The sequence below is a fragment of the Chamaea fasciata genome, unplaced genomic scaffold, assembly GCF_029207755.1.
Source record: "Chamaea fasciata isolate MVZ Bird 193981 ecotype frontalis unplaced genomic scaffold, bChaFas1.0.hap1 SCAF_51, whole genome shotgun sequence".
In the NCBI taxonomy this organism is placed as follows: domain Eukaryota; kingdom Metazoa; phylum Chordata; class Aves; order Passeriformes; family Sylviidae; genus Chamaea; species Chamaea fasciata.
Genome location: NW_027094136.1, coordinates 440083 through 461231, shown reverse-complemented (window position 1 = coordinate 461231; position 21149 = coordinate 440083). Strand labels below are relative to the sequence as shown.

At 52.5% G+C, this 21149-nt stretch overlaps 1 protein-coding gene and 1 pseudogene across 1 annotated transcript; one reads left to right on the top strand and one right to left on the bottom strand.

Annotated features, from left to right (window-relative positions):
* The first annotated feature begins 7565 nt into the window (after positions 1–7565).
* Positions 7566–8551, top strand: LOC136304116 (olfactory receptor 14I1-like; annotated as a pseudogene).
* A 6571-nt stretch (positions 8552–15122) lies between these two features.
* LOC136304117 (olfactory receptor 6F1-like) lies at positions 15123–20583 on the bottom strand (the record flags this gene model as incomplete). The annotated part of the gene is given in 5 exon segments (XM_066207771.1): positions 15123–15571; positions 15574–15704; positions 15706–16062; positions 18994–19062; positions 20513–20583. Coding segments are annotated over 5 exon segments (1077 nt in total), but the record flags the coding sequence as incomplete, so codon positions are not given.
* Between the last annotated feature and the right edge of the window lie 566 nt (positions 20584–21149).

Below are 21149 nucleotides of genomic sequence, written 5' to 3'. Positions count from 1 at the left end.
ACCGACTGCCCGGGATCACCGTCTCAGCTTGGGGAGCAAAGGCTCCTTGACACAATGCTCCTGCTGCAGCTGGTTTGGTGCAAGAGCCTGTGTAGATCTGGGAGAAGAAATGAGTTTGGTTCAGAAAGGTGGCTGGCAGAGATGACCCTGAGATGCCATTCCAAATGCAAGCCCTTAGGAAGATGCTGTCAGCCTGCCACACGCAGGGCTCTTCAAATGGATTTTTTGCACGTCCACTTCCCTTTGACTGGATGGGCCAAAGCCAAAGGCTGGTTTTACTGGAGTTCATGGCCAGATTCATCTTCCATTTTCAGGGATTTTCTGAAGGAGGACTGCCACAAGGACCATTCCACCTCCTCCCAAGAACCATATTCCACTTCCTCCCTCTTTTCCCCTCCAAGGGCTGCAGACACACTTGCAGTTCCTTGTTCAAATGTTCTACCTCCTCCCACGGAGTGCTCTTTTCCTCCACCACGTTCAGGTCATGCTTAACCGGCAGCACTTCTGGTGGAGGCAGTTCCTGTGGCTCACACTGATCCTGGGGCTCCTCCTCCTCAGTCATTTGCAGGAGGCCTTTGCAGGCTGCCTGGCCAGATGTCAACACTTCCACCTCGAGTCAAACAGAAGAAAGCAGTCAGAGACTACAGCTCGTCCCTGTCAGCCAAGAGTCATCAGCTGTGAGCAAAGGGAAAGAAGAGATTTACAAGGGCTACAGACAGCTTGTTTCCATCCTCCGTCTTGGGCACCATGTTCCACTGTTAAAAGACCACAGGATCAGGAAGGGCAGAGCCATGGGGGAGGGAAATGCACAGGGACTCCCCCTGGGAGGGTCCTCGGGAGGTTTCCAGGCCAGGCCAAAGCACAGTCAGTGGAGAAAGGGACACAGGGAGGGGCTGTCTGTGTGCTCTGCCATGGCAGGATGAGATGCAGAGCTGCACAGACACCCAGACCATGTGGATCCCTGCAGGAGCTGATCTCACTCAGTGGCTCCCAGGCCTCTGCTGCTCTCTGTTTGCTCTGGTTTGATGTTCCCTGGTGGTCACACCCAGCCCCACACACACCAGTGCTGTGTGCACACACACCAGTCTCAACAGTGCCTGGGCCCCAAAGGACACAGGACCTGATAGTTTGTGGTCCCCACGCCAGTATCTGACACTTGGACATCCCTCAGTACCACGAGCAGAGAGAGCTCCCTTGTCCCAGAGAGTTCTTGGCAGCAGGGGGTTTAGGAAAATGGCACAGGCTGTGGGGATCAGCTCTAGGGCATGGCCAGGGATGGGCACTGACCATCACCTCTGAGCAAACCACCTTGATCCCCCATCCTTTCCCTTCCTGGGGCCCTTTCTTAGATACCCCATGGGAAATCTCGCACATTGCCCAAATGCCCTTTGTGGATTTCCATCATAAATCTCAGACCTCAACGCACAACCTCCCATGCTCAGATGACATCATGCTGGAAAGCTCTGCCATTGACCCCCTTGATGAGGCTTTCATGAGGAGGTGTCAGAACTTCCCTAAAATTAAATTTTTATCTTCTGGTTTTTTTAAAATTGGAATGGCCCTAAAATATCATGTACTGCAGCCCCCTTGCTGTGAGAAGGCACAACTACCACTGCAACAGATGGTCAAAGCTCCAGATCTTGAACACTTTTTGGGATGGGGCACTCACTTTTGTGGACAACCTGTTCCTGTCCTGTCAGCATAAACACAATATATTTCATTCTTATATCAAGTCTGAATTTATGCTTGACAATTTTAAAGGCTTTTCCCTTTCCACTGCCAATACAGGCTTGTAAAAACATGCCAATTTTTCTGGGATTATGACCATGATGTTTTAATCTGAAAAGACCTTGAAAAGACACAAAAATCTCCCAAGATATGATCTGGAGGCCACAAGCACAAAGCCCGTGAGACTAGGGGCCCTGGGCTCAGTGGTGTGAGTAGCCTGAGAGGGCCTGAAGGGGTGTTTCAGAGATGGTGGAGCTCTTCTTCATTGTGTGAAACTGCCTGAGGATGAAATAATGCCAAACAGATCTCCTGGGGAGTTCCAAACTGGACACAGAGGGAGAGGAATTTCTGTGCCAGGGCAGGGCTGTGGTGCAAAACATCCCCCAGAAAGAGTCTGGAGCAGCCCAAGGCTCTGTGTGGCCAGGCAGAGGCAGGCAGGACGCAGAGCTGTCAGCAAAGGCAGGGCCCAGCCAGGTGGGGCAGCCGGGGGATGACGACAGCCTGCAGGGACAGAGGCGCAGGGCACGGACACCGTAGCACAGCCTGGGCTGCACAGGGCACAGGGATGGGCAGCAGCTGCAAGGCCCTGACAGAGCCAACTCCTGCAGCACTTTGGCCATGGCTGCTGGGCCTGGGCCTGAGCCATGAGGAGGAGACAAGTGACCCTTGCAGGCCTGGGGCCTCATTGCCTCCTTGTCCCTGCTCAGCAGCCTGGCAGGGGCCGCCCCATGCTGCTGCCCTTGGCATTGCACATCCCCACATCCCAGTGGGCCGGGAAGAGCCCTGAGCACTGAGGGAGGGACAGGATGTGCCTTGGCAGGGGCTGGGGCTCGGGCCTTGGCCCTTGGCATTCCTGAAACACATGCAGGTTTGCTCAGCATCAGAGACACCTTTGCCTTGTTTGTCCCCACCTGTGATCACTTCCTGCAGTGTTCTGCTCTAACTGGAACCTGGGGACATTTTCTCAGTCGTGTCTGTCAGTGGGACCCATTAAAACTTCAAGAAACATTTGACTGTGAGTTTTGAGAAGTTTTTTGAACATACTCTTAGGGACTGAGTCTGATGTAAACAACACCAAATCCACAGGAGGATCATTAAAGTCCTTGTGCTTTTCCTGTGCTGCTCAGCTGGCCTGGGCTCTTGGAACAGAGGCAGCTCCTGGCAACCAAGGAAAGTTTCAAATAGTCATTTCTCCTGAGGAGAAATCCACCTTCAGATGGGCCACCTTTGTTATTTGAAATGTAGACTCCAAGTTTTCAGTGGCATAACATACTTTTCTGTTCCTTTCTCATTAATTGTTAACCCTCTCTTTTTTGTTTGTTTTGGTTTAGTTTTGCTCTTAACAATATAGAACATCATTCTCTTACATGGAATATTAGCTTTTGCATTAATGCCTGTTGGTATCAATGCCTATACAATTTTAACTTTTGAATACAATACGTGTGTTTCACCAGCACACTAATAAACACATAGAACTGAACAATAGAACTAATCTGTCTTTAGCTCCCACTGCTGCTTCAGTAAATTGTCTTGCTCCTTTTTCAGTTTTTGTTGCTTTTTTCTCCTGCAATTTCAGTTCTTCCATCAGCTGAATCAACATCTCTGCTTGCTGTTTCTCTCCCTCTTGTCTTGTTCTTTCCAATGCTTCCCCTTGGGCAGTTCTGTAGTCATTTTCATGACATTTCTTCTCTTCAAGTTCGGTCACCTTCTTTTTGGTTTTTTTGCTTTATTTGGTCACTCCTAGCTTTTCTTACGCTCCGTTTGTGCAGCTCCAACTCTGCCTCTCAGAGCTCTGCCCCTGCTTCCAGCTACGCTGTGCTGCCACCAACACTGGCACATGCCGCCCCAGGATCCGCAAACTGCGGCCGTACCTTGGGGTCGGTGTCTCATAAGTCACCCAGACTCTCAGGGCTGCCTACATTGCTTTTAGGCTCTCAGGTCCTCCTGGCTGCAACTCGTCTGGACTTTTAGGCTCTCAGGTCTGCCTGTTTTGCTCTCAGGTTCTCAGGTTCGCCTGCTCTGCTGGTCAGGCTCTTGATCAGCCTGGCTCAGCTCAGCTGGGCTCCACCATCTTACTGCTCTTAGGTCTGTAGTTGTCTGCCAGGATCACATCAGGGTCACCATTCATTGTCACCCAGTCCTCATAGGGGGCACCAGCTGACAGTGGAGTCACAACTGATGCCTGTATCAGTCCCTCATTATCTAAAAACTCTCATACCTTTCTCTCTGTAGCCTACCCACGGACAACTCCATGCAGCTTTCTGACTCCTTCTCTCTTCCTACTCTCTTCCTCCTCACTTCCTTCTTCAGCACTGTATTACTCTTTCCTGCCTTTTGCATGATCACCTGACCCTTTCTGTCCATCAAACACCTGCTAGACCCTTCTTCCTCACAGCACAGCCTCCAACTGATTCTCAACCAGCTAACCCACTGTTTTATAACACTCATTCTCATTGGATGTAGCTGGGATCTATTAAGGGCAAGGCTGTTCCCACTCCTGGGAGATGGTACCGCTGCAATTGATCAGGGGCAAGATTGCCTTCAGCACTATCCCTATTCTCTTTACAATCCATCCTCCCACACCATGGAGAATCTGTGTACAGTACAGAACCTCATGGAACCAAGGGGCAATTGTGATGCTGCAGGGCCCCAAGGATCCAAGAACTTGGAACAGGACTGGCTGGCTTGGCCTCTGGTCTGACTGGTCCAGCTGACCTTGACATGTTGAGGGCTGCTTCTCATCTACCCCTGAAACCCTGGAGTTCTGTGCATTCCTGCCTGTAGGAAAGAAATGTCCTCCTCCAGGGCTTGATGGCCAAAACTGGGATTTTTCCTCTAAATTTAATTATATCCAAAGATTGTTCCCGTATGAAACCTGCCAGGACAGACAGCTCTGGCTGGCCTTGGCCTCTTAGGGGCCATCTCTTATCTGCCTTCAAAACACTGGAGGGCTGTGCTTTTCTTTCTATGGAAAAAAAAAACCCCAAAATACAACCCGTCTTTCAAGTCCAGATGTCCATGGCCAAAACTGGGAACCTGCCTCCAAAACTCCTTCTATCCAAGGATAGCTCCCAGACAAAAGCTGCAAGGACAGTCTGGGTTCCCTTGGCTTCCTGAGGGCCAGCTCTCATCTGCCTTTGAAACACTGGGGCTCCCTACTTTCTTTCCTGTGGAAAAGAACTGCCCTTCCTGTCCTGACATCCATGGACAAAGCTGGGATTTGGCCCCCTAAACTCCATCTATCCAAGGATTGCTACCAGACAAAAGCTTCCATGACAAACAGGTCTTGCTGGTGTTGGCTTCCTTGGGGCTGCATCTAATCAGCCTTTGAAACACTGGGGCTCTGTCCATTCCTTTTTGTTTAGAAGAACTGTCATTCCAGTCCTGGCACCAATAGCTGAAATGGAATCCCACCTCCAAAACTCCACATATAATCAAGGGCTCCTTTCAGACAAAACTGCAAGGACAGACAGGTCTGGTTTGCTTTGGCCTTAGGTGAGTGCCTCTCATCTGCCTTCAAAACCCTGGGTTTCCTTTCTATAGAAAAGAACCGTTCTTGTCCAGGTGCCCATGGCGTCAAGCACAAGGCCACAATCTAGGGACAAAGGAGCTCAGTGCTCATTGGAGTGGAGTCTGGGGACAGGAGATGAGAGCCCTGGGAGTGCTTGAAGGGTGGTTTCAGAGATGGTGGATCCTTTTGACATCATAGAGAACAGCCAGAGAAAGGAAAAAATAATGCCATGGGCACCTGGGGGAGCCCAGACTGGGAACAAAAACGAAGGAATTTCCATCCCAGGGCAGGGCTGTGGTGCAACACGTCCCCCCGAAGGAGTCTGGAGCAGCCCAAGGCTCTGTGTGGCCAGGCAGAGGCAGGCAGGACGCAGAGCTGTCAGCAAAGGAAGGGCCCAGCCAGGTGGGGCAGCCGGGGGATGACGACAGCCTGCAGGGACAGAGGCGCAGGGCACGGACACCGTAGCACAGCCTGGGCTGCACAGGGCACAGGGATGGGCAGCAGCTGCAAGGCCCTGACAGAGCCAACTCCTGCAGCACTTTGGCCATGGCTGCTGGGCCTGGGCCTGAGCCATGAGGAGGAGACAAGTGACCCTTGCAGGCCTGGGGCCTCATTGCCTCCTTGTCCCTGCTCAGCAGCCTGGCAGGGGCCGCCCCATGCTGCTGCCCTTGGCATTGCACATCCCCACATCCCAGTGGGCCGGGAAGAGCCCTGAGCATTGAGGGAGGGACAGGATGTGCCTTGGCAGGGGCTGGGGCTCGGGCCTTGGCCCTTTGCATTCCTGAAACACATGCAGGTTTGCTCAGCATCACAGACACCTTTGCCTTGTTTGTCCCCACCTGTCATCAGTGCCTACAGTATTCTGCTCTAACTGGAACCTGGGGACATTTTCTCAGTCATGTCTGTCAGTGGGACCCATTAAAACTTCAAGAAACTCTGGAGTTTCAATCTGATTAGGAGTTCTCAGAAAGTTTTTTAAATACTCTCTTAGGGACTGAGTCTGATGTAAACAACACCAAAGCCCCAAGAGGGTCATTAAAATCCTGGTACTGTGTCTGTGCTGCTGAGCTCGGCTGGGCTCCTGAAACAGAGGCACCTCCTGGCAACCAAGAAGAGCTTTAAAAAGACATTTCTCCTCAGGAGCAGCTCCTCTACCAGCCCAGCAGGGCTGAGGGCACTGCCTGCAGGTACCTGAGAGCAGTGAAGCAGACAGAAGCTTAAAGCAACTGGAAGGACAATTCTGAGATAATTCACGGAGAAATCTTCACAACTTTTAAAAATTCTGAACTTCTTCATGGAGAAATCCTCACCACTTCAGACACGGTCAGTCTCTGGCTGCAGGGATCTCCTAAAGCTGACCCAGGACAGGACTGACAGCACTGTAAGGATGGCTCTGCTGCCCTTTCTGCTTTGGGGGAGGATGTGCTCCAGAGCGGGGCTGCCCTGGGCACCGTCAGAGGGACAGGGCAGGACGGCTCCTGCTGCCAGGGACGGCTGCAGGGGCTGAAGCTGGGGCTGCAGCCAGGGGTGCCCAGGGCTGTCGTGCAGAGCAGGTGCTGCAGCCCTGAGGGCTCTTGGCCAGGCCAGGGGATCTGTCACCTCTCAGGGGCAGCTCTCAGCCAGCTTGGGAGCTCCCATGGATGCTGGAGGGGAGCTGTGGGTGCAGTGAGTGACTCCGGCCAGGGCAGGTCCTGCTGCTGTGGAGAGGGTGCTGTGTGTGCCAGGGCTGCTCAGAGCTCCAGCTCATGCCCAGGTAATTTCTGAGGGGACTTTTCATGAGCTCGTTCAGGGCAGGAGTTCCCTGCTTGAGTCTCTACTTTCCTGAATCTGTGCTCCCACTTTTCCCTGGCTCAGCTTGGCGGCAATGGAAACTCATCTGTGCAGGGTAGAGCAGGGGCTGAGGCTCTTAAAACATCACACTGAGCTTTCCTGGGAACACGTCACAGGGACAGAGCAGCTCCCCTCAGTCTGCTGTCAGCCTCAGACAATCCTCCTCCTCCCTGCTTTCCCCAGGTGCAGCTCTCTCATTCTGCTTCCTGCAATCTCCATCTCTTTGCTCTGGCAACTCCCGTGCCTTATCAGGAGATTCTTTGTCCAAGTTCTAACACCAGGACTGGCCCCTGCCCTCACTGTTCCCCTGCACTGACTGGGGGTCAGGGCTGACTCCCAGGTGTCCTGCAGGTCAAGGTCTGGCTCCTCACTGAACATTGGCCAGCAGCAATCAGGGCTTGAGCAACCAAGGTGAAGGAAGTTCTCCTAGACATAGACAAAGGGGAGGTGTTTAGTGACAGAGAATGTTCTCTGAGAAAGGACTTTGACTCTTCTATGAGAAATCTCCCCTCAAATGTCACTGTCTTTCCTCCATCTGCAGGTTGGCATGTCCAGACACAGCAAATGTCCAACAGCAGCTCCATCAGCCACTTCCTCCTGCTGGCATTGGCAGACACGGGGCAGCTGCAGCTCCTGCACTTCTGCCTCTTCCTGGGCATCTCCCTGGCTGCCCTCCTGGGCAACAGCCTCGTCATCAGCGCCATAGCCTGCGGCCACCACCTGCACAGCCCCATGTTCTTCTTCCTGTTCAACCTGGCCCTCGCCGACCTGGGCTCCATCCTCACCACTGTCCCCAAAGCCATGCACAATTCCCTCTGGGACACCAGGACCATCTCCTATGCAGGATGTGCTGCACAGGTGTTTCTTTTTCTATTTTTCATCTCAGCAGAGTATTCCCTCCTGACCATCATGTGCTATGACCGCTACGTGTCCATCTGCAAACCCCTGCACTACGGGACCCTCCTGGGCAGCAGAGCTTGTGCCCACATGGCAGCAGCTGCCTGGGCCAGTGCCTTTCTCTACGCTCTGCTGCACACGGCCAATACTTTTTCCCTGCCCCTGTGCCATGGCAATGCCCTGGGCCAGTTCTTCTGTGAAATCCCACACATCCTCAAGCTTTCCTGCTCACATTCCAATCTCAGGGAACTTGGGCTTCTTGCTGTTAGTGTCTGTGTAGCTTCTGGTTGTTTTGTGTTCATGGTTTTCTCCTATGTGCAGATCTTCAGGGCTGTGCTGAGGATCTCCTCTGAGCAGGGACGGCACAAAGCCTTTTCCACCTGCCTCCCTCACCTGGCTGTCATCTCTCTGTTTCTCAGCACTGGCACATTTGCCAATCTGAAGCCCCCCTCCATCTCCTCCCCATCCCTGGATCTGGCATTGTCAGTTCTGTACTCGGTGGTGCCTCCAGCCCTGAACCCCGTCATCTACAGCCTGAGGAACCAGGAGCTCAAGGCTGAAGTGTGGACACTGATCACTAAATGATTTCAGAAACATTAAACCGCTTGCTTATTTCTGCAAATCACTTGTGATAGAAGTCATCTTTGATACCACTTGTTGGTGTGGCTGTCAGGGTTTTATTCTTTTTTTGAGTTTTCAGTGGTGTTCACAAAGCAAGGCCATTGTTTGTGCCCTGTCTTGTTTTGTTTGCCTCCAGATTTTCTGTGGTCAAAGACTGTGTCAGTGAGGAGCTGTGCACTCAGTGGCTCTAACTGAACTAAAGAGTCTCCCAGAAAAGTTTTCACTGGAGATCCCTTGTTTTGTTCCCTTCCTTTGCAGCTGCAGCAGCAATGTCTGTGTGCTAACTGGGGACAGATCAGTGATGGCACAGCAGCTCTGCCCCAGCTGGCCATACCATTCCTGATCCAGGCCAGGAGCCATTGGCCCTCTTGGCCACCTGGGCACACTGCTGCCTCATGTCCAGCCTGCTGTCCAGCAGTCCCCTCAGGTCCGTTTCTGCCTGGCCACTGTCCAGCCACTCCGTCCCCAGCCTGTAGCACTGCAGGGGTTGTTGTGGCACAAGTGCAGGACCCGGCCCTTGGTCTTGTTAAACCTCCCATTGTGGGATTTGGGCCCTGGATCCAGCCTGTCCAGGGCCCTGTGCAGAGCCCTCCTACCCTCCAGCAGATCCACACTCACACCCAGCTTGGTGTCAGCTGCAAATTTGCTGATGGTGGACTCAATCCCCTCATCCCGACCATCAATGCAGATGTTGAAATCCACACTGGCTGGGTCTGATCCCTGGGCCATCCTGTGGGTGCCGTGTGATGGCACTCAAGGTGATCTGTTCCATAACCTTGCTGGGCACCGAGGTCAGGCTGACAGGCCTGGAGTTCCCCAGATCCTCCTGCCAGCCCTTCTTGGGGATGGGCTCACATTGGCACCTCCAGTCCTCTGGGACCTCCCTGGGGAGCCAGCACTGATGAGAAATGATGGAGAGCAGCTTGGGGAGCTCATCCACCAGCTCCCTCATCCCCCTAGGATGGATCCCATCTGGTCCCAGGGACACCTGTGAGCATCTGAGTGGCTCAGCAGGTCAGCAGCTGCTTCCTCCTGGATTACAGGGGAGCTGTTCTGCTCCCTGTGCCCATCTACCAGCTCAGGAGAACACTTGTCCTAAAGACAACCTGACTGATTGTTGAAAACTGAGGCAAAGAAGGGGTTAAGTACCTCAGCCTTTTCCTTATCTTTAGTTGCAATATTCCCCCCACCATATCTAATAAAGAATGGATTTTGTCCTGACCTCTCCTTTTCTCATTTTGCCATTAATGTATTTATAAGAACATTTTTATTATCTATCACCGAAGTGGCCTGGTTAAGCTCAAATTGAGCTTGCAGCTCTCTAATTTTCTTTGTGCTTGACCTAACAACATCTTTAAACATTTCCTGAGTTGCCTGCTCATCTGTCCAAAGGGGATGCACCGTCTTTTTCTCCCATGAGTTCCTGCAAAGGCCCCATGCCCAACCAGGCCAGTCATTTTCCTTGCTAGCTCATATTTTGGCACAGAGGGACACGCTGTTCCTGCTCCTTCCAGATTTCTTTCTTGAAGTGTGTCCATCCTTCTTGGAATCCTTTGTTTTAAAGGGCTGTTTCCCTTAAAAATATCAGTACCTGATTTGGCACTCCCCAAATCTGCATCCTGATTAGACTGAAGTCTGCTCTCTGTCAGGCCAGTGTACAAGTTTTTTTGATGCCCCTCCTTCTTTCACAGACTATTTAAAACTCAATAATTTCATGGTCACTTTGCCCCAAAATGCCTCTGACCACCATTTATCTCCCATCAGCCCTTTTCTGTTTTTGAACAGCAAGAGACAGAGCTTTCCTTGGCAGTGGGAAGAGAAGGAAACCTCCCCAAAGCTTGGAAGGTTCAGCCTGGAGCTGAGCAAAAAGAAAAGTCCCTCCAGGGCAGAATTTTGGTGCAGGAGGTGTCCCAGCGTGAGGCCAGGCCATGGCCTGGCTCTGTGTGCCAGGAGCCGGCAGCGCTGGGTGCAGGGAGCCCAGGGAGGGCACAGAAATGCTGGGCTGAGAAATGCTGGGGGGACAGCGAGATGGGCGTGTGCAGCCGGCCAGGGCACAGCAGCAGCACGCACAGGGGGCACAGCCTGCAGGACACATGGCCAAGGGCTGGGCAGGGCTGGCAGGGCCACAGGCACCCAGGCCTTTGTCCCCTGGGCTCTGCCAGCGCCTCTGCAGGCCCCACAGAAGGAACTTTCCTTTCAGGGGCTGCACTTTGCTCCTGCCCGGCCCCTCCCTGAGGAGGCTGGCAGGGCTTGCAGCTTTGTGCCATTTGTCCTCGCTGCCCCTCCCATCCCACTGCCCCACAAGCAGCCCCGAGCCACCCGGGAGGGACAGGCCCTGCTGTGCCAGGCCTGGGCTCAGGGCTTGGCCTTTCTGCTGCCTCCAACCAGCCCAGGCCTTGCTCAGCATTGCAGTTCCCTGCTCACAGCCTGCGGCTCCCTGCAATCCTGGCCTCAAGGATCTGCTCTCAGCAGTCCCTGGGGAGCCTTTGGCACTCCCTGCCCTCAGTGGGGCCCAGGGATGCTCCAAGGGACTTGGAGTTTTGCTTCTGCCTCCTTGAGCAGCTTCTTCAACCTTCTCTCAGTGCCTGGAGCTTCTGGACTCAGCCCCAAATCCAGCATGGGGCTGATTCAAATCCAGAAAGCAGTCACGACCTCCTTTTCTTCCTTCACTTGTCTTCGTCTCCAGGGCTTGTGCAGCTGCTTGGAGCCAGTTTGGAGTTCTCTTATGGAGGAAGATTTCAAAGTGCCCCTCATGATTTTTTTTCTAATCAAGGCTGCATTTTTTTTTATTTTTCAGTCCATTGAAGAGGTGAAAGAAACATTCCCCAAGTGATCTTAATGCTGAGTGTCTCCTTAGGAGGTCTGGGCATGGAGAATGAGCCCCTTGCAGGCTGACCCTGTTTGGACAACCTGCTCCTCACCCCAACCTCACTGTGTCTGAAATCATCCACCAAAAACTGACATCTGAAATAATTTTTGTAAATTAGCAATTTTTCTTTAAAAATAAAATTTATAAGGAAATCATAATAATATTTATAAATATATAAAATATTATTATATATGTTCTTACCCATGTTTGACATATATTTAAAAAAAACCAAATTGCGACATATTTAGCAACCCAAAAAATTATTGGTCATTGGTTCTAAGTAACACAATTCCCTTCATTAATTCATTGACAACATCTGGGTATTGATTCCTCCCTATTTATGCTAATTAGTCCTATTGTTACTCCTTTTGTCATCCTCCTTATCGTTTTCTCAGACAGGGTAAAAGGGGCCACTTTGGGGTCCACGGAGACATTTCTGGGGCACATTTGGGGCAGTTCTAAACCTGGGGATGGAATCTGAAGAAAATTTGGGGTCTGAAGGACATCTGGGGGAGGCGGGTGGGCACTTGGAGGTCAGGGAGGGGAATCTGGGGCCCTTCGGGGTCCGGGCGGGCACTTGGGGGCCCTGAGGGGACTCTCTGGGGCGCGGGGGATGATGGGAGTTGTAGGCGCGGGTAGAACACGGTGTAACGGGGCCGCGGAGCATCACGGGAGTTCGAGGCGCGGCTCCAATGGCTGTCGGTGGGGCGCGGGGCATGACGGGAGATGGAGTCACGGCTGGAATAGGGCTCCGTGTGCGCCGCGGAGCATGCTGGGAGCTGTAGTCCCGGAAGTGCATAAAGCCGAGCTGTGGCGGGGCCGGGAAGGCGCTTGGCGGACACTTCTGCGTCCGAGTCGCGACTTGAGGCCCTCGGGGGAAACGTGTGCGGTTCGGGAGGAATTGGGGGGAACTTGGGGAGCTCGAACCGGGCGCTTTAGGACACGGGGCACAGCAGGAATTTTCGGCGCGAGACTGTGTTGGGCAGAGCTCTGAGAGCACGGGGGATGATCGGAGATGAATTCCCAGAAGTGGCTCTAACGGGCATCTCTGGGGTTGGGAGCATTCAGGGGAGTCGGGGACGATTTTGGGGGGTTCCAAATAAATACTGAGGGGGCACTTCGGGATCCTGGAGGGTCTGGGGGAAACGTAGGGTACACATGGGGGGGAGGGGGGATACGGGGGCGGGGTTCTGTGGAGCGCGGGGCATGACGGGCATTGTAGTCCGGGGTGCAATGGGGCTCAATTGGGCCGCGGTGCATGACGGGAGTTGAAGGCAAAACCGACACGTGGCACCGACACCAGGCACCGCCCCGAGGCCCCGGTTTCCTGGCACTGATTGGGTGCTGGCGGTGACGGGCGGGAGCCTCGGCAAATGGGAGTTTGCGGAGGCGGGAACAGCCGATTCAGCCCCTCTAGTCCTTCCCAGTACAGCCCAGTTCATCCCCAGTACAGCCCAGTTGTACCCCAGTGCCCCTTCAGTCCCCCCCTTTACAGCCCATTTCATCCCCAGTACAGCCCAGTCCCTCCCAATACACCTGAGTTCATTCCCATTCCCTTCCAGTTCTCCCCAGTATCTTCCATAGCACGCCCCAGTATTCCCCAGTCTTCCCCACACTGTTGCCATTGTCCCCAGTTTGTCCCAGTGTGTCCGTGGCCACAGCCCCTTGCAGTGGCCCAGGGCAGGTTGGGATGCTGATCCACCCTCACAGCCGGCCCAGGGCAGGGCTGGAGTGGTTTTGGTGGCCCCTTGGGCTGGCACACACTTGAGGAGTGTGTCTGTTTTCAGTGGGGAAAATTACGAGTTTTACGTTGCTTCAAAAATAGAAGAGCCCTTTTTGCCTGAGTGCAGGCAGCTCTCTGAGCAAAGCAGGTCCCAGGTGAGTGAGGACAGGCAGGATGGGCTTGGGGAATGTGGAACAAGGTTGTCCACACTGGGTCAGACCTCAAGGCACAGCTTCTCTGAGCAGGCCAGACCTAAGGAGGGACCATGGATCGACATCAATCACAGAATGCTGCAATCACCTCTGCTCCAAAGAGAACAGTAATAAAACACACCCTTTATAACAGGAATGTGAATTTCTTAGAAGCTCTTTGAAATCTTTCTCCATAACTGCAGTACAAAACCTTCCTAATGAACTGCACCAGAGCAGAGGGAAATCAAGGCAGAGCCGTGGTTTGTCAGGACTTGCTTGATCCCAAAGAGCCCCGTGGTGCATTTGGTGCTGAGCCCTCAGGGCCTGAGAGGAGATGGCACAAACCTTTCCAGGAGTCCAAGTCAGAGGAAAAACCCAACGTGTCTCAAAGCATTCCTGGGGCCCACTGAGGTCCATCCCCAACACAGGCTCCTCATGGACTCCTTGGAGGAGAGAACTGGAGGCCAAGAGTGCCCAAAAACCTCTCAGAGACGGAGTGTGGGAAGGAAAACCCAAAGTACCTTAAAAGACATTGAGTATCTCAGAGCATTAATGAGCCCCACTGAGTGTCAGTACAAAGCCTCTCTAGGGACTAATTACCGCAGATAATTGGAGGCCATGACTGCACAAACCTCTCAGAGTGATTCAGTGTCAAAAAGTAGTACTTTAATGACTCTTGAGTAACTTGAGGCATTAATGAGCCCCACTGAGTGTTGTTAGTGACAAAACATCTCAAGGGACTAATTACAGCAGACAATTGGAGGCCGTGATTGCACAAACCCCTCAGAGACTCCCAGGCAAAAGCAAAACCCAAAGTGCTTTGAAAAACCTGCAGTCCCTGGGAGCACTGAGGAGCCCCCCAGGGCCATTCCTGACCAAGGCTCCCCAGGGACTGGTCCCAGCAGATCCCTGGGGCCACTGGGATGGATGTGGGGGGATGCTGAGGGCAGGACAAGGGGGTGACAGTACCCAGCCTTGCTGGGGCTGTGCCAGGAGGCCCCAGGGCCTCAGGACAAGGTGTCGCCTCCCAGCCCTTGGTGGCACAGACCCTGCTGTGCCCCAGGGCACCAAGACTTGGCTTCTCCTGGGCACTGCCAGCCCTGCCGGGCCCTTGGCCACGTCCAGCACAGCTTGTCCTGCGCTGTCCCACAGCTGCTGCTGTGTCCCTGCAGGCTGCACACTCCCATCTCGCTGCCCCCCTGGTTCGGCCCTGCATTTCCCTTTCTCTTCTCCCTGATATCCTGGGATGGAACGTGTGAGAATGGTTCAAAGCTGTACCAGGGAGGGTTTAGACTGCACAGGAGAAAGTCTTTCTTTACTGGGAGGGTGACTTTGGGGTTTCAAACTTTGGGGTTTCAAAGCAGGGCTGATGGCTGTCCCAGGAAAGGAGCTGGGACAAGGTGTGCATCGCTCAGGAGCTGTAATTTGGATTGTCACTTGCCACTGTTCCTCTGAGCTCTTCTCTTCCAGAGATGGGCTCTTAATGAGCTGGTGGCTCTCCTGAGATGGGCCTGGGAGCAGCCTGGGCAGAGAATGAACTGAGTTTGTCCTGCTGCCATTGTTGGTGCCCTGTCTGGGAGTGCAGATGAGTCTCTTCTCTCTTAACCTGACACAATCCAGCAGGAGCATCAATCTCCTGAGGCAGCCGTGTTTGGAGGTTGCACACACAGGCACTGGTTTTGTGTAACAGATGATACCAGATCCTTGGGATGGCTTTCCAGAAATGCACCATGCTTAGAGGAAAGGCTTTGTTCTTGGCCTGGCAATGGATTTGTTCAGGGCCAGGATCACAGATTTGTTCCCAAGGCTGCAGATGAATGGATATAGGAATGGGAACAGGACTGTGTTCAGCAGAGCTCCAGTTCTGTTGGTCCTCAAGGAAACATCTTCTGCAGGACACGTGCAGAGAGCAATGCAGCTCCCACGGGCAATGGATAAGGTGATGGGATGCGAAGAACACGTGGTCAAAGCTTTCTTCCTCCCAGAGGCTGCTGGAAGATGCAGAACACAGAAAAGGACGCAGATGTCAAATGCCAGAGTCAAACATAAGGAGCCCAGCACGACACACGGTAAGAAGACAGAGTCTGTTTCCCAAAGCAGGCTGGTGTCAGAGCAGGACAGTTTGAACAAGGGGGAGTTGTCCCAGAGGAAATGGGGGATCTTGGAGCCACAGAAAGACAGCTCAGAGAGGAAGAGCAGCAGTAGCTCAGCAGGACAAAGCCGAGGACCCAAGCAGCAACACCCAGGTGGACACAGAGCTGAGGCTTTGTGATGTCAGCATAGAGCAAAGGGTGGCAGATGGCAACACAGCGGTCAAAGGACATGACAACCAGGGAAAAACTCTGTGCAGCCCAGGGCAAAATAAAAATAGTTTTGGGCAAAGCAGCTGCCGAGTGAGAGAGTGTTCTGACCAGAACTCAGCATCACAAAGCATTTGATGCTTGTGGAGGATGTAAACCAGATTTCCGGGAAGGCCAGGCTGCAGATGAAAACGTCCATGGGGGTTTGGAGGTGGTGATCCACACACAGGAGGAAAAGGATGGTTTCACTCCCCATCACTGTTGTCAGGTACATGAGCAGAAGGACCTGAGATAAAAACATCCGCAGTCTTGGATCAAGCTCTGGGAAACCCTCTAGGATGAACTCAGTAACTGCTGTTGCATTTTCTGGTGCAGAATTCCAGCTCTTCGTGCTGAGACAGGAACATGGCAAAAACAAGGGCGATAATTTCACAGTCTGGACAAACATTTCTATCCTTCCTTCTCTGCTTCTTTCTTTTCCTGCAGTCTTGCCAAAAAGCAGAGTGATTGCACTTCAAACACTTTGTTGCCCAGTACTTTTTAGAGGAGTAGTTTCCTGCCCAATAGTTTCTTGGGGATTAGTTTCTTGCCCAATATTATCTTACCCAGTAGTTTCTTGGGGAGTAGTCCCGCCGTCCCTTTTATTTAATCTTCCTTTTTTTCCTTTCTCTCTTTCTCTCTCTCTCTCTCTCTCTCTCCTTCCTTTCTTCCTTCCTCCCTTTCTGTAATGTGGTGCCCTTATCCTCCCCAAATCACTGCCACGTAACCTCAGCCCTGCACAGCTTGGGACCTTTACCTCTGCCTTCCCAATTTCACTGTGATCTCCCAGAATGCACTTCTAGGCCCCAAAATTGCTACAAGCAACAGGAGCCTCCAAAAAGTGCCTCTTGCTTTCCCTTCCTCTAGACCCACTACTCCAAGAGCAAAAATTCCCCAATACCTCATTGCAATCCCTACACCTGCCAAGTTTCTTACCACCACCCTACCCCACGGTACCCTACACCATCCCATCCCATCCCATCCCATCCCATCCCATCCCCTCCCATCCCATCCCATGACTTCGGGGCAGGAAATCCCTTCCAACCAGGACTTAAAACCTCCCAGGGATTCGGGGGCAGCCGCAGCCTCTCGGGCCAACCTGGGCCACGGCCCGACCGCCCTCCCAGGGTACAATCCATGCCTACATCCCATCTCGGCCTGGCCCCGGCAGCACAAAGCCCTTCCCCGTGGCCTCTCCTTGCAGACCCTTGGCAAGAGTCTGTCTCAGCCAGCAATTACTGCTCCTCCCTGCTGTAGGTCACAAGCTGCAAGTTGATTTTCTCCCCGTGGCCCCGGCCCAGCCCAGAGCCAGGGCCAGGACCTTTCCCCGCAGCTCTGCGGCCGCTGCCTCCCTTCGGCCGCAGCCCAGCAGACGCAGCTCGGAGCTCCCCGGGGGCTGCGGCTCCTTGCCAGGGCCGGCGCTGGGGCAGCTCCACCTGGGCCCCGGGGGAGCAGGGACAGCAGCCCAGGGAACGGCTGGGGCTGGGCCAGGCTGGCTCCGGGCCAGAGAGCAGCAAAAGCTCCTTCCCCTACAGGGGGCTGGGACACTGACCAGGCTCCCCAGGGAATGATCACAGCCCCGAGGCTGCCGCAGCTCCAGGAGCCTTTGGACACCCCTCCCAGGGATGCCCAGGCCGCCATTGCCTGCACTCCATCATTCCTCTGGGTCCCTCTCGGCTCAGCCTCTTCTGCCATTCTCACCTCTGGCTCAGCCTGTGTGTCCACTCCAGGGGCTGACAGAGCCCTTCAGAAGCTGGTGGGGTAGGCACAAAGAACTGGTTGAAGGGCTGGGAGGAAACTTCCCCTGCTGTCATTTCCTCAAAGAAAGTACCATTCTAAAAGTAACCCCAAAAACATACACTTAGAGTGTGATAGCCATGTATCTATGTGCTTTAACTTCAAGCAGAAGTTAAAAATCCATGAATTCCTCACCTTATCTGTTGGGTTTGGTCTCCTCACTTGAGCTTAAAGATGGTAAAAAGCCTTTTTTCTATCTGAAAGCCCTGAGCCAGGTCGCAAGAAAGAAGCGGAGTCCTCAAGGTCTTGTTCTCTTGATATTTCGTGTTGTTTATTGTTTCATATCTTAAAATGTTCTCCGTGCCCAGCTGAGATCTGAACAGCAGCTGGGACACGAGGCGACTCCCCCCACAGTGGGACGTCGCAGTCCCTTTATACAGAAAGTTACGTATCACCTCTTTACACTTATATTCCAATACCGATCACCTATATTAAAACGGTCAACTTTACTCTAATCCAATCTCCTTAAACTACTTTGTGCCACCATCACCAAAAGATGGAGGCCAGGGGAGAAGAAGGAAGAACTAAGGGCAACACCCTAAGTCCTCCATCTTGTCCCCCATGTACCTATACTCTAAAAACTCAAAACTACATCATTTCTCATCCTATACCAAACTAAACTACTTTTTCCACATCTTTGTGGTTTGTTATTCTTCCCTCAATGTTGCAAGCCGTTCCCATGGACTGAAGTCAAAGACAGTGTCTTCCTGAGCTCCGTGCCAGGGTCTCCAACCCCCCTGTACAGCTCCAAAACCCCCCTGTACAGATCTCAAACCCTCTTGCTCAGGTTTGTGGCCTCCCAGGGCATCCAGAAAAATGCCCTGGACTCCGACATTATCAACCCATAAAACAAACTAGATAACAGACCCAGTAGCCTTAGTTATAGGGCCCATGTTTTGATAAGGGCCTGCAAATGGGAGGAATACAGCCACAACCATGTGCCATCCAAACCAGGGTAAGTTAGACAACATGGTGTTACCTAATGAGGTTTCTATATCCAGCTCACAGAAAATTACAAGCTGGCCAGAAGGTGAAAACTTTGGTCTCACTGATGAAGAGGAGCAGAAACAAGTGACAAAGGCTGAAGAAGCTCCTCTGTCCAACCAACTGCCAGCAGAAGAAACACTCTACGCTCTTTTCACTGACAGCTCCTGTCGCATCGTAGGGATGAACTGGAGGTGGAAGGCAGCTGTGTGGAGCCCCAGGCAGGGGAGAATGGAGACAGGCCGCTGAAGCTACTGAAGGAGAAGGTGGATCGAGTCAACTTGCTGAACTGAAAGCTGTTCAATTGGCCCTGGACATTGCTGAGAGAGAGAAGCTCTACCTCTACACTGATTTGTGGATGGCAGCCAATGCTCTGTGGGGCTGGCTGGAAAGGTGGAAAAAGGCCAGCTGGCAGCAGAGGGGAAAACCAATCTGGGCTGCTGATGAATGGAAAGACATTGCCACTAGAGAACAGTGAGATGTTTCTTGGGTAGAGAAGCTACCTATGAAAGTCCGCCATGTAGATGCCCATGTCCCCAAGAGTCGGGCTAATGAGGAGCAGGTAGATCAGGCTGCAAAGATAGAGGTGTCAAAAATAGATTTAGATTGGCAAAACAAGGGAGAGTTGTTCCAAGCTCGATGGGCCCATGATGCCTCAGGTGATCAGGGCAGAGATGCCACCTGTAAGTGGGCACGAGACTGAGGGGTGAATTTAACCATGGACAGTATTTCTCAGGTTATCCATGACTGTGAGACGTGTGCTGCAGTCAAACAAGCCATGTGGGTGAAGCCCCTATGGTATGGTGGGCGGTGGTCCAAATATAAGCATGGGGAGGCCTGGCAGATTGACTACATCACCCTTCCCCAAACCCTCCAAGGAAAGTGCTATGTGCTGGCCATGGTGGAAGGTACCACTGGCTGGTTGGAGACCCACCCTGTGCCTCACGCTACTGCCCAGAACACCATCCTGGGCCTGGAAAAACAAGTCCTGTGGAGACATGGCACCCCTGAGAGAATCGAGTCTGACAATGGGACTCATTTCAAGAACAGCCTTACCAACACCTGGGCTAGAGAACATGGCATGGAGTGGGTGTACCATATTCCTTATCATGCACCAGCGGCCGGGAAAGTTGAATGGTGCAATGACCTGCTTAAAACCATCTTGAAGGCACTGGGTGGGGAGACTTTCAAGAACTGGGAGATTAATTAGCAAAGGCCACCTGGTTGGTGAACTCTTCAGGTTCCACCAACAGAGCAGCCCTGCCCAATCTGAGCCCCTGAGAACAATAGATGGAGATAAGGTTCCAGTGGCACACATGAGAGATATGCTGGGAAAAACTGGATTAATTCTGCCTTCAGCAAAGACAATCCCATCCGTGGGGTTGTCTTTGCTCAGGGGCAAAGTTGCACCTGGTGGGTGATGCAAAAGGATGGAGAGATCCGATGCATACCTCAAGGGACCCTTGTTTTAGGGAGAACTACCCGTGACACTGTGTCTGTATCCATGTTTGCATGTATATATGTATATAATTAAGGTAGTGAATGTATGTATATTATTTAAAGGTTTAAATTCAATGTAATATGTTGGTATGGGGAAAAAAAATGGGGTGGATATCGTTGGGGGTTAGATTTGTTTCTTTTTTGCTTACAGAATTTTGTCCGATAAGTTGCTAGGAGACTAACTGCTGGGTACTTGTGGGTGCTTGACTAAAACTAAGCAGTAGCCAAAAGTCAGGAGAGTAAGTGTAGCATTGGACTACACTTCTTTTGTCTCTGGGAGTTTCCCTCGGAGGGGGAAGATAATCTGAGTTTTGGGGGCAGGTAGAGGATGGGGCTGGGGGCAGCTACGCTGTCTCTTGTCCTCGTATTTAGGAGAGAGGATGGCCAGGCTGCTGCATGCTGTGGGAGGAATCCACTGACACTACCAAGTCCAGTCCTGGGAAATCTACCCTCTGCTCGTGTTCCCAGGAATTCAGGGCTGCCTCCTCCTGCCCTGCTGGAGCTGGGCCGGCCCTGTCTCACCACTGCCCCTTCTTCGGCACAGCCCTTTTTGCTACTCTGTGGGCCTGCACTCCCCTGTCCTGCCGGGACATCCCTGCCAATGCAGCTACCACCGTGGAGTTTCTGATATACCTTACCCACCAGCCCAGGATTTTTCACTGTTCCAGCTTGGTGCTCTCAGAGTCCCGCAGGGGCACCAAAAACAGACTGCCCCAAGCTTTCTGAAACAAAGACGCTCAAGGTTCCTGGTTCTGTTTTGTTGTTAATGCTGTTGTTCTTGTTTGCCTTGTTATACATACTAGAAAAGAACTGTTTTTCCTATCCCCATATCTTTGCCTAAGAGGCCCCTCAAAATTCAAAATTATAATAATTTGGAGGGAGGGGGTTTGAGTTCTCCCTGCCCCTCCCTAGTAAACACCTGTCTTTTCCAAACCAAGACACCCTTATAACCTGGAAACCGTTAAACAGTAAAGATGTTAAATTTCCCAAAAATGTTTCAGGTAAAGAGGATTAGAAGGAGAAGAAAAAGAGAGATTGAGAAAGACAGAAGATCTATATCCAAAGACACACATATAGCTAGCAACTGCTTGAGTTCCAGTGTGGGTGAGACACAAACCCCAGGAGAAGGAGGGTCCACACCATGGGCTGAGCTTGTGAT